At 39.8% G+C, this 15533-nt stretch overlaps 1 protein-coding gene across 1 annotated transcript in view; it reads left to right on the top strand.

Moving 5' to 3' along the window:
* Positions 1–15533, top strand: part of JAG2 (jagged canonical Notch ligand 2) — a gene marked incomplete at its 5' end in the record, with an annotated part of 70004 nt that overhangs the window by 27319 nt on the left and 27152 nt on the right. The window contains 2 exons of the mRNA XM_082284177.1: positions 6264–6518; positions 7468–7528. Of these exons, the coding sequence (XP_082140303.1) occupies positions 6264–6518; positions 7468–7528 (316 nt within the window). The remainder of the gene's footprint in view (positions 1–6263; positions 6519–7467; positions 7529–15533) is intronic.

The following is a 15533-nucleotide window of genomic DNA, read 5'->3' as shown; positions in this document are numbered from 1 at the left end:
GAGGACTCCAGGTTGAACCTACTCTTTGTACATGGTTTACAAATATGTCTTAAAATAATTGATGTGTCTGGTTACAAGAAAAAAATGAACCTCAGATTTGCATTGTGGTTATTGATGGACTATTAATTTTGGTTGGGATCAATGTAGGGGAAGGTAAGTGTTTGAACATTAAGATAGCAAAGAGGTTATGTTTGTCCCAAATCATCATCATTTCTAATTATCAATTCCATGCTCTGCTGCTTCACTGTCCACCTTTATCAAAATGCATCAAGCATAAAAGCATGGCAAAGCTGAATTAGTGTTAAGGCTGTGTTAGAGTCTGAAGGTCCTTTTTCTTGAAGACTGTTATCAGTCTCACTTGCACTTTCCTAGTTCAGAGCTTTTTCTAACATACTCTAATGATAGACAAAGTAATGAGTTTGTAGTTTGTTTCTGAACCCTTCTTCTGTTAGAACTAAGCTTATTTTGTCTTGTTAAACAGCTCCTTCAGCCTTTTTCTATTGGCTGTGTTTTCTTTGCATCTCTGGTATTAATATTGCTGCAACCCTTCAGCTGAGTTGGTCCACAGCCTTCTTGAATGGCACTTCCCAAAGCTGCGAGTAGTATTCAAAATGAGATCTTGTCTGCTGAGCAGAGTAAGCCTAAATCTTGAATAAGTTTAGATACCCTGCATTGTAACAGATTGGAGGAATCCTCTTGAATGCTTTGTTAAAAAAGTACTATGTGATGTTAATTTAAATGGTTTCCAGCTTGGGAATAATTTAACTAGGGGCACCTAATACAGCAAATATTAGAATATTCATGCCCTGTTTACAGAGGGCAAATCAACTCATGAGATGATGTAGGAAGGACTGAACATGAAGAGCCAGCCTATCCTGCATATCATCTGCCTGCATTTAAGTGCTGGATTTCATTTTTTAATTAGCTTTTTAGTAAATAATAGTTTGTAACTTTATTTCTTAGCATTTGCAGAATCCTCTTGCAAATCTGTAGCTTTAAACCCCAGATTTCTTTTCAATACACTTGATAAGAGCACAGTCACCTCAGGCTTGTGTTAAGTCTTTGTTATGCTTTTTAGTTTAACATGCTCTAACAAATCTCTTTACTTGTATTCATTTTTTTCCCCCTGAACTTCAGGCCAACGGGATATAGAGTGTCTTCTGGAGGCCTAGTGTGCCATCTCCTTGAATTAGCAGTTTTTATGAACTCTGGGAGGGTATATAAGTGTCAGATTACAGTTTAGCTCTATGAGAAACTGCTGATGGAAAGTGAACTTCCCTTTAATTTAGGCTGCCAGAGAGAGGTACTGCAAAGTTGTTTTGCATCTGAAATCTAGAAGGCTTGTCAGGTGAATTTAGGAAGGCTTTCTTGGCCTGTAATTTGGCAGAAGACTAGCTGAATGCTTGTCTTGGTTAGATGTTTTTATAGTTTGTTTACTGATTCTGTGATAGAGATATGCTGCTTTGCTGTGCTTCAGTTTAGGCTTTCAATGTAATATTCCTAGGCAGAACTCAGAATTCTCAATGCTGAAGGTTTGCTTTTTTTTTTTTCTTTTCTTTTGAGTGATCTTGGCAGTGAGCCCTCCAGTGGGTTTTGCCTTGTGAATCTGTCAAGATGCAAAGATGCTACACTTATATTTTTGCAAGCACCACTGAACTGCCAAACAGGCACAGATCAGTAAAAATTCACATGTTAGAGAAGAGGAAAGGGAATACAGCAACTGCTCCAGAGCAAAGACAATATCTGATCCTGGAGGGGTGCGGTGAATGTCTGTGGAAAGCTTAACTCCCTGTCAGTCCTGAGCTGCTGTGCTGATCTGGGGATCAGGTTACATGTATCTTCTGTTGCTACTGTAAGAAAGATTAATCAAAGTAATTGCCAGAGTCTGTTTATAAGCTGATTAATTAGTTCTAGAGACAGATTTTGCTTTCCTTTAATGGGGATGAGTAAGGCTGAAAGTTAAAAGTAGGTTCTGTGTTCCAGTTTAGACTCCCAAGTGGGTATTACAAACCAAAACAACCCAAAAACCCCCCATCCAAAACAAAACAACCTCCCTACCAAAATAAAAACAGAACAATAGCAACAACAACAATAAACAACAAAACCCAAACAAAACAACAGGCAAACAAAAAACTCCTCCAAAACCTAGAAAGAGGGGCTGGGGCTTCCAGTGAACAACTTGAAGGTTCTAGAACATTTGTTATCCTTCCTTCCCTCTGTGTCCAAGCATCCTGTATTCTTCTTGCACTCAGTGAGAGCAAGGCAGGGGGACTCGAGCTGATCTGTGAAGTATCATCTCAAGAGCAATTCTGCCAGGGCAAATGTTTCCCTGTACAAATTCTTAGAGGATCCTTCAGCCCCCGATTCCTGAGCTACTGCTGTGTTTTTCTGCTCCTCTGCACAGCGGGGTTGGCTCGGGGCAGTGTAGTGTAACCACTTGTTTGCTTTGGGAGGGTGGAAGAGGAGGGGGAGAGGAAACTGGCGTAGATACAAAGCCACCGTGAAGGGCCTGTTCGCTGTCATCTGTCACAGCAGTTCTGCTTTCCAGGTAAGTCAGTTGACTTGGCACCCTTCAGAACTCAGCAGAGGCCTTGGCAAGGCCCAACCCAGCCCATGACAAAGCGAGCTGGCATCTTCACGTGTGAAGTAACTTTCCATTTGACCCTGTCTGCTGCAGGGATGCAATGCTTGCTTTCCTCCTTCCCATTAATCTGTGGGACACTAATCATCTGTCCTTAGGTTTTTGGAAATGGGGGCTTGAAAAAAAAGCTGAGAAGAATGTGCTTTCTGAGATGAGCATCTCCTGCTCCTTTTGGATGTGAAGTTTGTGTGATACCCCTGTGTTCCCTTACAACTACCAGCATCACCTTTTGTACAGCCTTTTTGTGGATGTCTGACCTCTGCTAAGGGTCAGGGTGCTGATGAGCAGAGTTGCACAGTTAAATACCCTCCAGATAAGGCTTTCTCTTCCAAAAATCAGATGCTCTGGGAACATTAATTAAAGAACTACATTTTAGCCATCATCTCATTTTATGCAAACATCTGTACCACTATCTGCTTTTCTAGAGAGACTTCTAGAAAACTTATTAATCAAGGAAATTGCTTGGGGGCTGTGTCTATGTAAGTTTGAGTAATGAATGATGCTTTTTTGACCAATAACCAGAAAAATTCAGCCCTTTTCTGAGGGCTAAAAGTAATGAGTGTGAATCCCAAAGGTGAACCTCTATGGCAAAGTCAGATGCAGGGAGCAAGCTTGTGTCATCAAAACAGTTACGTGAGAGAGACTGAATATCTTCAGACACACTTTGGTATTGTGGGGGAGGGAGGAGAAACCTTGACAAACACGTTCCTCCCTGTGTTTACAGATCACTCTGGAAGATGCACCTTCTGCCTAGGATCAGTGTTAAATTTGAAGTTAAACAGAACTCTCATACTTACTCTGGTACTTAAAAATTTAGTATTAGAAATGAAATGCTTGGAGCTGCTTCCCTGATGCCTTTTGTGGTTCAGGGTAAATTATTTGGCTTGCTTATTTAGGCTGTTAAGCCCTGCTTACACTGATACAAGCTTGAGGAAAAACCCTTAAGACTCTGAATATATTCTATTTCAGAGGAGCTTGTGAAGATCAAGTTTGAGTGTTCAAAAAGATGAAAAGAGCACTCTTGGGTTATTTCCCCTGTTCTTGACCCTGGGTATCAAGAGGTCTGTTCTGCATAGGTATATTTGCAGTAGCTGTAATGCTTGTTCCAGTTGTTTAACTGGGTCTGATGCATCTCCATTAGCCTGAAGATGTCTGAGAAGAGTTTTTTTTATATATAAGCCACTCCTTTAATCTCAGGACCTGTTCTTCAGTCCATCTGATGCACTTTGAAGAAACACTTTCACATCAGTGGCTGCTGCAGCTGTTTTTAAGGAGCCTCTGTTGCTTATAGCAGGAAGGCAGCTCTATAATGTGTATTTGCTATCTGTTCAAATTTCCCTAACCATCCGGTGATTCAGCATGTTTTCCTTTATAGTTTTTCAGGTCAATAGTCATTGAGGGAAAATAAGATTATTAAAGGAGGCTGAAATCTGCCCAGGGAAGTGGTGAAGTCACCATCCCTGGAAATATTTGAAAGACATGTAGATGTGGCACTTGGGGACATGGTTTAGTGGTGGCCTTGGCAGTGCAGGGTTAATGGTTGGACTTGATGACCTTAAAGGTCTTTTCCAACCTAAACAATCCTGTGAGTGTATCTAATCATTAACATTTCAGTGGTGACTGGTGTGATAAATATCTTATTGGTCAAAAATAAAGTGCAGGCGGCCTTTTCTATCTTGCATGTTCTGCTGGAGACTTAAAGAAGAGGGATGTGCTTCAGTGTGTCTTGGCCAGCCATGAAATGTTTTATACAGTCTAGTCCAAGCAAGCATGCAGCTTATACATGGCAATACCACTTTTAATAATAAAGCTGAGAGTTACTATGAGGTCTTAATAACTGGAGTACCTTTCAATGCTTTGTTAAAAGGGGTTCCTTTTAAGTTCAATATTCTTTCATTTCAAGAGGAAACATTTTTATTGAAGCAAGCTTGGAAAAATATATAAAAAGAGTAAAATACTTTGCAGAGCCTGATACTTCTGTAACTTTTCCCTTAATGTTGGAGGGGGTGAAAATTGTCACTTTAGTCCTTTTACATGCTGAAGGGAAAATGCCACTTTGGTAAGAGATGCACAGGATACTTCTAAACTGTCAATAACTTTCTGGTTGAGAAACAGTCACTCCTTGGGTTTTGTTTTCTAAACAGATGAGGTTAATGAGTTCTAGAAAGCAACTAGGTAGGTAAAATGCATTTTCTGAAGGAGATAGCTTAGTATTACTTGCTACCAGCTTGGCATGTTCTATATTATTAATAATTTGAACTTCAGGCCTTTTCTCACTACCATTTCAGCCTCTTGCTGTGTGCAAGTTTTTGGTTATTAATTTCTTTCAACGTGTACTTTACAGAATCTTTATTTAAAGAAAATGGGTGCTGAAGCTCTGCACCGGCAATATTATAGCTATTTTATAAATGGGTATGGAATTAAGATGTGCAAGTGAAGCTTCTGTACCTTTTTCTCATCCTTAAATAGTGTTTGGAGTTCCAGATGCAACTTGCAGTCACCTAGAAAAGCTGTAGAGTAGGGAGGTACCAGATTTGAATGGTGAAACCATTATAAAACTCCTGTCACTGGGGCTACTCACTGTCTGCCCTTACCCCCCCCCCCCCCACCCCTTCTGTGCTTTGCTTATTCTCAGTATTTGCTAAAGCAGTTGTATAATTTATTGTACTGGCTATAATTGTCTCACCTCCTGGTATTGAAGCTTCTATGCAAAGAATTATATGGATGAAGATACAAAAGGATATTCATATAAATGAAAATACTTTGTGTTGGCAGTTTCTGTACTCTTACAGCCTAAAATCTTCCTGTCCCCTGGGATAGGTAATTCTTTGTGCAGGTTTGGCCTCAGTGAGTGGAGCCTGGCAGGAGCAGAGCTGCTGCTTTCTGTGAGGACGAGGCATGATGCTCACAGAGTGTGCTGCAACAGGGATCACAGTTATCAGGAATTTCACTGGGAGTGAGGATAAGCAGGATACAGAGATGAGAATGGCCCTTGACAATCCTGGGTTCACTTGTTTATTTCTTCTCGAAATGTCAAATATGAGCTGTGCAGTGTTCTATGGAATGGTTGTTAAAGATGTTTTGCCTTTATTTTAGAGAGAATGATAAAATGGAAACAAGCCAGTTTATGTACATAATGCAAACCTACCAGAGCAGTCACTATTGCTCAGTAATTTCACAGCAAATTGAATGTATTGTGTTTTGCTTTGTTTTTAAAATTAAACTTACAGCAGAGAACTTTATCTCAGCTATGAGATAATGCAGATCTTGCAATTTTATAAGAACAAAAAGGATGCAAGAAGAGCCTCAAATCAAGATAAAGCTGCTAGTTGTCAGCACGTGGGTGTGGTATGTTTGGCTGCCTTGAAAAATAAGCTATTTCCTATGGATTATGTTCCAGGGTTTTTTAATATTTCCTTTGGGACACTTTTTTAAATTGGCCTTCCTGTAATGAACTTTGCAAGGCAAAGGAAAATTCAGTTATACAGTAGATCTTTATCATCCTAACATTTTCTTTACTTGGTTTTCCCTTAACCGGTTGAGTACTTGTGTTTGAATTCCATATGTCCTCATGTGCTATCAAACTTAACCCCCTGTTGAATTTACCTCTCTTTCCAAAAAGGTGAAAACTTGTTGATAGAACGAGTGGCACATGCTGGCATGATCAACCCAGAAGATCGATGGAAGACCCTACAAATCAATGGCCCTGTTGCCCATTTTGAAGTGCAAATAAGGGTGAAGTGTGATGAAAATTACTACAGTGCACTGTGCAACAAGTTCTGTGGCCCTCGAGATGACTTTGTTGGTCACTACACATGTGATCAAAATGGAAACAAAGCCTGCATGGAAGGTTGGATGGGAGAAGAATGCAAACAAGGTAGTATGTTTCTTTTGTCTTGGATTAGCCCTGGTGTATGTAGAAGAAGTGTAAACTGCAGTAGGTATTTCTGTGGTGTCAATGCTGTAGCATATTGATTTTAGTACATACAGCCTTTGTCCTTTCAATATAATCTTTATTTAAAGCATGCTCTGTGAAGAGTGGAGCACAGGATCCAGTGTTGCTTCTGGTGTGTGCTGTGGACACACCTAAACAAATTTAGTATTCAAAACAGTGAAACATCTTTTTACTAATTGACTTTATTCAATGGTGGTGTTTCTCCAAAGCAAAATGATGTATTACATCTGTTAATATAAGATTTTATTAAAGTGAGATCATCACTAATACAGTAGACTTTAATACTATAAAAATGCCCTCATAACACTGTTTCTGCAAATGAAAAAGTTTTAAGTGTAAAGTGTGCAAAGCTGAAAGCTTTTTGATAACTTTTAATGGGAACAGAAATTCAAGTGTAGTTGTCTCTTTTAATGTACCACTCAATCAAATCTCTGCATTTTGCCTTCAGTAAGTAATTAGTGCTAAAATTATTTGGCATACTCCTCTTTCTGCTGAGGGCTTCTTGGTTTTGTTTTCTGTTCCTTTTCAGTAAAAAGTTTGTTAATGATGAGGAGGACCATTTTTAGGGCTTACTCAAGGTCATGTATCACTTAAAGTTTGGGATTTCCAGCATTATACCAGGTTTTAAAACAACTGTATTTTATAAAAGTTTTGCTCTTGCTGCAAAGCCTTTTGGCTGTAATGGTGCTGTGTTTTGTGAAATAACTCTCTGGAAGCAACAACTGTTGGAACGTGGCAAAAGGCAATCTGCTTTGCACACACGGCAGACGGGCTAAATGACAGGAGCCCTACCTGAGCTGCTCCAGATTACTGCTGTACTAATGGATACCTGGCTGCCCAGACTGATGCCTAAATCTTTTTGTGTCTACAGCTGTGTGTAAACAAGGATGTAATTTGCTCCATGGGGGCTGCAGTGTACCTGGGGAATGCAAGTAAGTCTGCATGCTTGAGTATCTTCTCTTTTTTTTTTTTTTTTTTGAGCACTGATTTCTCTGGTGTCCTCCATGTATGATGCTACTTTTAAAAAGTCTGCTTTAAAATGGAAAAATTCTGTACCAGCACATGGATGGAAATGGATTTGAAGTAGATGTCATGAGTGTAACAATTGCATATACTCTAAACTGTTTGGTGATGCTATTCTGTTTTTTTGCCTGAACAGATTTGTTTTGTGAAGTTCAAAACTGTGCCTTTTATCAAATGAGAAAAATCTGTATTTTTATTATTATTATTGTTTTCAAAATCTTTAGGAATTTTAATCTCTGTATATTTGTCTCAAATGAAAAGAGCAGCTTGTTCTTTGGGCTGTTAGACTAGGAAATGCTCAGTCCTAGAGCACTCAATATATATTTTTATCACCAAAATATAGTAAATTTTGCTATTCCAAGAAAAAAAGGGGTTTGGTGGTAATAGAGATACAGTAGCAACCCCAACCTAAACTTTCCACCCCAGGTAAATTTTTTTGGTCCCTAAATATGAGAGAACAGTGTGAAATGTTCCCTTAACTTCATGATGCAGCTGAAGTAGACTGTGATAGCAAGGGCAGTTGATTGTTTTCCTGTAAAGGTTCAGGCATTCAATGTAGTAGGTCAAGGGGAAATGGGTGTTATTTTTACACTAGTTGTTGAAGAAATGGGACAGGTCTACTTGCAAGTTTGGGATCCTGTGTAAGTTGTTGAGTTTATTTGTGGTTAGAGTGACATGCACCATTGTAAGGGTGCATTCACACAGAGGTTCCTTAGCATTCTGTGTTGAACCTGCTTGATTGGAAGGATGTGAAACTGAGCTGTGGCTGCCAGAACCCCTGAGAGCTGACAAATACCACTTTGTGGCAAGCTGTGACAGTTTAAGGCAATTTGGCTTCATCCTTCTGACTACTACAGCCTCCACAGAAGTGGCAGAAATGGGATGCAAATAGTTCAGCTTTGCTGGGCTTAGAGCGAAGCTGGGGTTGAGGTGCCAGTTCATGAGCTGTGGTAGGGTGACATGCAGACAAGTCCCATCCTGCTGCAGAGCCTCCTGTTTTTAATAGTGGGGGATGGCTGATAAAGTAAGCCTTAAATCATTGCACCACAGAGTGGTTTCTTACTGCCCTGAAACTTCCATCAGATGCTGCTGACTTCTTGGAAGGTATGTTGCATTGTAACTCTCTGATCTGACTGAAATCTGTAAATTTGAGGTGCAGTGCTTCAGTTTGTGTGTGGTTTCACTTCTCAAGCTAGAAAATTTCCTTTAAAAGATTTTTTCAAGGCAGATGATGGCTTCCATTTTGTGTAAGAAGGAATATTTTGTTAGTTATTCGTGAATTTTTTTGTATCACTAAATATCTTCCTTGTGATTTCAAGTATTGGGTGCCCCTATGGTCAGGCATCTTTTTGTTACGAGTAGAGATTGTGGTTGAGAGCTGGGCCAGTATCATTTCTGCCTGAGGAAGAAGCACTCCTTCCCTTAAGACTTCCAAGAATGCATTTGTTCCACTTGAGAGCTTATTTTGATGAATTTTGATTCATGTAAGGGTTTCTGGCGTCCTGTAGGTGTCAAAGTAGAATCCTAGGAGCCTGTGAACATTTGCTTTTCAAATGCAGGAAGTCTTTGACTAAATATGCAAAAGAAACAGATTTAAGCAAATACAAAGCAGTACCTTTATTTGGTTGGGGGTTTTTTTTGGCTGGGGGTGGGTGGGTCAGAGGGGTTGGCAGTTTCCTTTTTAACTTCCATTTCTCTGTGATACCAGCTGTGTCTGAGAAGGCAGAAGCTGGAGAGTAGCAGGGAGGTTTCCAGAAGGGAATATAAAGCCTTTGAAGCTGAGGGGCTGGGTGGCTTTTACCTTCTCCAAGGTGCCTGCCAATAGATGGTCTCACACGAGCGAAGCCTTTCCTTGCAGCCTGGAGCTGATGCGAAGAAGCATCTGGTGTTGTAAGTCCAGGTGTTCCCTTGAAACCTGCCCAGCTAAACTGAGCTCACAAAAGTAACCCTGAGTCTGTTGAAGGACTCTGTCCAGGTATCTTCTACTTTGTTGGGTGGATTCTCTCATTTGAAAGTAAGTCCTGAGGGAAGGAATAGTGGGTTGTATGCAGTTTACCTTGTTTCTTGATGCCTTGATGCTCAAATCAGATCCATGATCAGCAAGCTGAAGGAGAGCAGTGGCTTTTCTGTGTGTGGCCACTCTTTGCAGTATTGCAGAAAGTTCTCAGCTATCTCTTTAATGGTGATTTGGTAGCTTGAGTGTGTTCACACAGCTGTCTTTAAATTGTATTCTGTCATAGCTATTAGACTATATTGGAAATGTTGCTTTTAACCAAAATGGATCATTACTTTCTGTAGAAAAATGATGCTGGCCTAAAAATAAACAAGGCTTACAGACATGACCTTTATCTTTAGCAGTACAAAGGAAGCTGTTATTTAAAAGAAATTGCTATGTTTGGTGCTGTTGAATTTTAATCTAGATGCCTTCATCCTGGTTTCTGGACAGCTGCCACTGTAATTTAACAGGTGAAAACAATGTCCTTTTCTAATTCAGAAAGAAAATGAAAATGTGAGAAAAAATACGGGTGTGAGGTATTTGGGAACCAGCTGGTGCCAAAAGCTACTTAACTGCCAAAATTTGGAGTGCTGTTAGTAAATAGAAAAGCTGGAAAATGGTTTCCATCTTCAACTTGCATGAACATGGAGGTAGGTTAGGCAGAGGCTCCAAGGCCTCAACCAAGGTCTCAGGAAAAGATCTACCCTCCATTTTTTTATGTTCCAATGTAATTTAGAGCTGTTCTTGGATTAAAAGTTACACTAAAATCAGAAGTAGCTAAATGACCTCAGGCTGTTAATAAAGGCTACGTCACTGGTTCTGGTTGTGCATCATCTGTTGGTCAAGTTCATGCACCCATTTGCTTTGAGAAAGTTAGTATTGAGATGTTTTTCCATTTCTTCTGTTGAGTTTCTATCAAAATGGAAAATAAGTAGGGATGACCAGATGTTTCAAAATGACCTGATAGAGGAAATGATTTTTTTGGTGGAGCTGTGTCTAGGTGATGGGTTTTTGTCATTGTGGAGGCAATTCAGCAAAAACAAGAATTTCCTCAATAAAGATGAAAAATAGATCCTTGAGGATAGCAAAAGCAACTCGGTTGAGTCTTGCAAGCATAGAAAATGCTACCATCCTAAAGAGAAAACAAACCAGTGTTTATCCGTAGTGCATAAAGAATAACAATAAACTTTGGTCTGTAGTGGCAGGCTAAATGGTCCTTTTCTTTATTGACTTCACCAGACCAAAGTAGTAGGAGGGATTATCAAAGACACAACAATTGCAGAGCCCTGATGCTGGTGCTTTTTGTATGTTTTTATATCATTTAAAGTACTTTGTTAAATTCCATTAAGCTGTCTAGAGGAAAATGAAGTTTGATCTAATGGCTCATATCTGGCTTGGGTTCAATGACCATATGAAATTAGCAAAGTTGAATATAGAGAAACCATCAGTGACAGTCTCTTTCCTCGATTAAAACTGCTGAGCTGGGTATGTTTGGTACCTCTCATAAACTGTCACTAGGCTTAGCAGCTCAATCTTTCACTTCCTTGTTATCCAGAGTGGTATGGCTTTGGTTGTGGTCCAGATATGCCTCATATCTGGCCTACACTGTCATAGTCCTGCCAGGATGATGGTATTTTCAGAAGTCTTTCTACTTTTCCCATTGCCTTTGACTGTTTGTTTCTCATCTAAAGCAAAACAAAAGGAGTGAAATCCCTAACAGTGCTCAGCTTGTGTTCTGGAGCCATGGTAAGAGCTGGGTTTTGTCCTGGGAAATGCCAGTCTTACTTTCCACAACTGGTACAAAAGTTTCTTTAGAATGTGCAGACTAACTGAAATGAATTAGAAATGGGATCATTAATAGTACTCTAATGTGAATTCTGTGCAAGGTGAAGAAAGCAAATGTACTTCTTCTTTTAAAAGAACTTTTAAAATGAATTAAGGTTGGTGTGCTTTGAACTGACTTGTTCTAGAACTATATGTGACAGTTTTAGTTCTACAGTTTTGGTGATTTTATGTTTGTTTGGTTTTGTTTAAACATGTACCTTATCTTTGTCCTATTGGAAAAGTTCTCTCAAGATTTCTGTCCAGTGCCATACCTTCTGTAGTCCTTGTATTCCCCTTCAGCAGTCCAGCAGTGCCTTCAAGGGCTGTGGGCATCTCCCAAGTGATTTTGCTCCCTTCATCTGTCACTTTAAGGGCCAGACCCTGCTCAGCTATTATTTAATACTTTCTTTAGAGTTGCAGGGACAAAAGCTGGAGCTGCAAAATGAGCTACACCTACCTGGAGTATTGGGGGTATAACTGTTCTGGAGAGTCTTTGTTAAATCTTCGACTTCTCAGAGGTTATCCATTATCTTCAATATCTCACTTGTGGTTTTGTGATGGTTGAGTGGATAACATGTTTAACATCAGCACTGGGGAGCTCTGTCTAAATTTAAGAAAAAAAAAAAAAAAACAAAAACCTGAGCAGCTGGATTTTTGTAAACTTATTCTTGGATATAAGGTGATCTGGTGAGGCTTTTCAAAACAGGTTGTTATTGGAAGACTGTAGAGGACTAGCAAAAGGTCACAGCTGAAAAAAAGAAGGAAATAAAATTCCTGCTTCTAAAAACTGGGAGAAACTAAGAGGTGGGCATCTTCCAGAGTTGTTCCAGAATGGAATTATGAGAAATCTCATAGGCTGCTCTGAGCAGTAAACTAGAAAACAAAGCCTTGTTTAGGCAGTGTGCTTAGCTGCTTTGGCATCTGACCACTTCAATTCCTGCAGCACTGGACTGCCTGAAGCCCCTAAAGAGCATGAGGCTGCTGTTTGGCCCCCAAGGAATACACTTGGTACCAGGACTGGGACGTCTCTTGTCTCCTCTTTGGTGTGAGATATGCTATCACAGCTTCAGGTTTCAAAGATCTTATAAAATTCTTGCAATTGCTGTGTCTTTTGTCATGTTAAGTTCTCTTGCCTGTTGTTATAACCAGTGTGCTTTTATTATTGTTTTTGTCCTAATGGTGAGCCCTTAGGGAATGTTGGCAGGAGTTTCACAAGCAGCCACCTTAAGTTAGGCAAAGAATTCCATGTTTTGCTTCTTTATTGGTCAAGGAACTGAGGCATGCTCTGCATTCACTTGCTTGTGAGTGGGTAGGAAGATACAGAACATATCCTAAAGGTGTGAATCTGCATCCAGGAGATGTGAGGTGTGCAGGAAGTAAAAACATGTAGTGCTTGAACTTGTGTCTACAACAGTGTGGGGAGTGCAGCTGAACTAGAACAGTAGATCAAAGCAGCACAGAGAACCCAGTATCATACTCCAAACACTTCAGGGCTTTAAATTTTAGACTCTCTAGTCTGTTCTTGTGGCCTGAATGCCTGTTTGCAGCTGGAACATGTTGGGTGTGCTCCTGGCATACATTGTCTGACATTACCTTAGTTTAACCTAAGAGGAATCCAATTCCTTTGTTCCAAAGCAGCTCTGTGATGTGAACTAACACACCATCAACAGGAACGATCAGGCAGTTCACGTAAAATGCATGTTCCTGGTGTGAACTAATGCAAATACAGGCACACCCTTAGAGCCACTTATGTAAGTTAACTGAGCAATGTTCTGCCTAAAAACATTTGAACCATCCCCTCTTTTAACTTGTTCTCAAAAACTCTACGTAGTAATGGAGTGACACTGTTAGCTTTCAATAACTTCCTTTATTAGAGGAGAAAAAAGTTTCTAGGGAAAGGTTTGTATCTTTCAGCATGATAAGAATGCTGGGGATGAGAGGAAAAGATAACAAGCTTTCAGGTAATGAAATTATTTGAGTTCATTAATGAGCATGTTTTCCTTTGCTATTCATAAAATTGTCTTGCCTATTTAGAAGGTAGGAAAGTGGGCAAAGTGTTTCTGTGACAAGTATTAATGAATGAGTACTGTACTACTTATTAACCTTGAATCCAGATGCTCAGAAGTGTAGGATCTAACAGCTGGACAATATTGCTGCCTGCTGTGCAACAAGTAATCTCCTAAAAGTTTAAACAGGCTTTCTTATGGTTATTTTAAGTAAATAACTAATATAAAGCTATTGTTCTGGCCTTTGCAACACCATCCTGTTCACGTCACTAGAAAATTTAGTGGTTTTCTATTTAAGAGGGTTATTTCTCCCCCACCCCTGAATGATGCATTTTGCTTCTGCTCTTAATGTCACTGTTTTGCTTTGTTTTCCTGTGTGTTAAGTGTTTTGGCCCCAGCTTCCACTTGAAACATGATTGGGAGAAGCTCCCTCCAAAAAGTCTGCTTATAAAAAGGTGTATGAATACGTCACAATGATGTTCTCTTCACTCTTTGCAGGATGTGCAATATATCAGTAAGGTGTAACCTGTGATATTTAAAGGCTTACACCACATTGCCTACATCATCCCTAAGATTTTTAAAATTTTTTTTAGGCCCCATATTCTGGTGTTTCTGGTGTTGACTTCAGAAATAGACTTCACTTTGGTGGCTTAGGTGTATTTATGCATGAAGTGCTGACAAAGCTCTGCAAGTAGGTGTAGAACAGCATTTATTTAGGTATCCCCTCATTCTCATGAATTACAGAGCTTTTTGTAAGGTTTACCAGCATAGATTAGTGACTGGATGAGATGTGCAATGCGAAATTCCTCGGCTGAACTTTCTGCACAGAAGGATCAGGACTCTCAAAGAACCAGAAGTGATTGAACCAGGAGAATAAACCATGTGGGAAGATATTACCAAAGAGCTGAGTTTAAGCTGACCATTGAGAGAGCACCCTGACTTTCTGCTGTTAGCAGAGGCATCTTCCTTTTGGATAAGGAGGAGTTAATCATGCAGGGTGCTGAGGGGCTGTGGTTCACAGACCATCAGGATCTGGGGTACATCTCTTTACCTTTCCACATCCCTTCTATAACTGCCACTGTAGGATTTGACATAAAGTCACGGAGTCTGGACAGCATTTCCAGGGTCATCTAGTCCCACCTCTTTGCCCAAGGAAGTCTAGTCAGACCAGATTGCTCAGGGCCTTTCCTCACAATGATGTTCCTGTTTTACATACAGCAACATGGGACCTTTTGGACAGCTTGTTCCATCTGATTTGGAAATGCTCAATTTCAACTAAGCTCTCAATAATTATAACACAAACTTCCTCAGAGGAAAGCAAAGGCCAGTCAGCTTTTTCTGTAATTATATCTCTTTCAGAAGAACATAAGGAAAACATATTTCTGTAGAAAAATCTGCTTTATTGGACTTGATGAGTTTAGTTTTTTACTGGCCTCAGGAAAAATTAAACCCCCCAAATGTTCTGTTTCATTCTCTTTTTCCCACTTCCCCCTGCCTCTGAGTACATATGTACCTTTGAACTGTGTATAGTGAGGAGTGTTTTTGTAGGATTCCCTGTTGCTAAATTTACTACTTTAAACACACTGAGATTTACTGTAGAAAGTCCATTTTCCTTATCCTGAAATTTAGCTGTTTGAAGCCCCACTGAGCTGAATTATTGTGGCTTTGTCTGCTTGTCAATGACAGCAGTGTGTTTTCTGCACAGTTGCAGTTTTTCTAATCTGAAGATTTGAAGTCTTATCTGAATTTTTTTGCTAATGTTAACTCCTGCCACCTCCACTTCCTCCAGCCTTGTTTGAGTTCTCATTTTCCTATTATCACCAGGCTTTCATCTAAGGAAAATGGAAACTGTGAAGCATGCCTGTAGAATTACCAGATCTATTCTCCAAATTCTTGGTTTCAAGATAACCAACAGTTGTTCTTCTCTCCCTATTACACTTTGTCTGTGTTAATTCTGACCCAAAGGGATGCTTTGGTCTGGGAGCAGTTGCCTGTGCTTCAGCCTTCCATCAGGAAGTTACTAAACTGTAACAATCTATTTATGGTAGCTTCTTTGTACTGCTAATAACCCAGGCAAGGGCTGAGATT

This window comes from Coloeus monedula, assembly GCF_965178545.1.
Source record: "Coloeus monedula genome assembly, chromosome: 6".
Lineage (NCBI taxonomy): Eukaryota > Metazoa > Chordata > Aves > Passeriformes > Corvidae > Coloeus > Coloeus monedula.
This window is presented reverse-complemented; position numbering and strand designations above follow the sequence as displayed.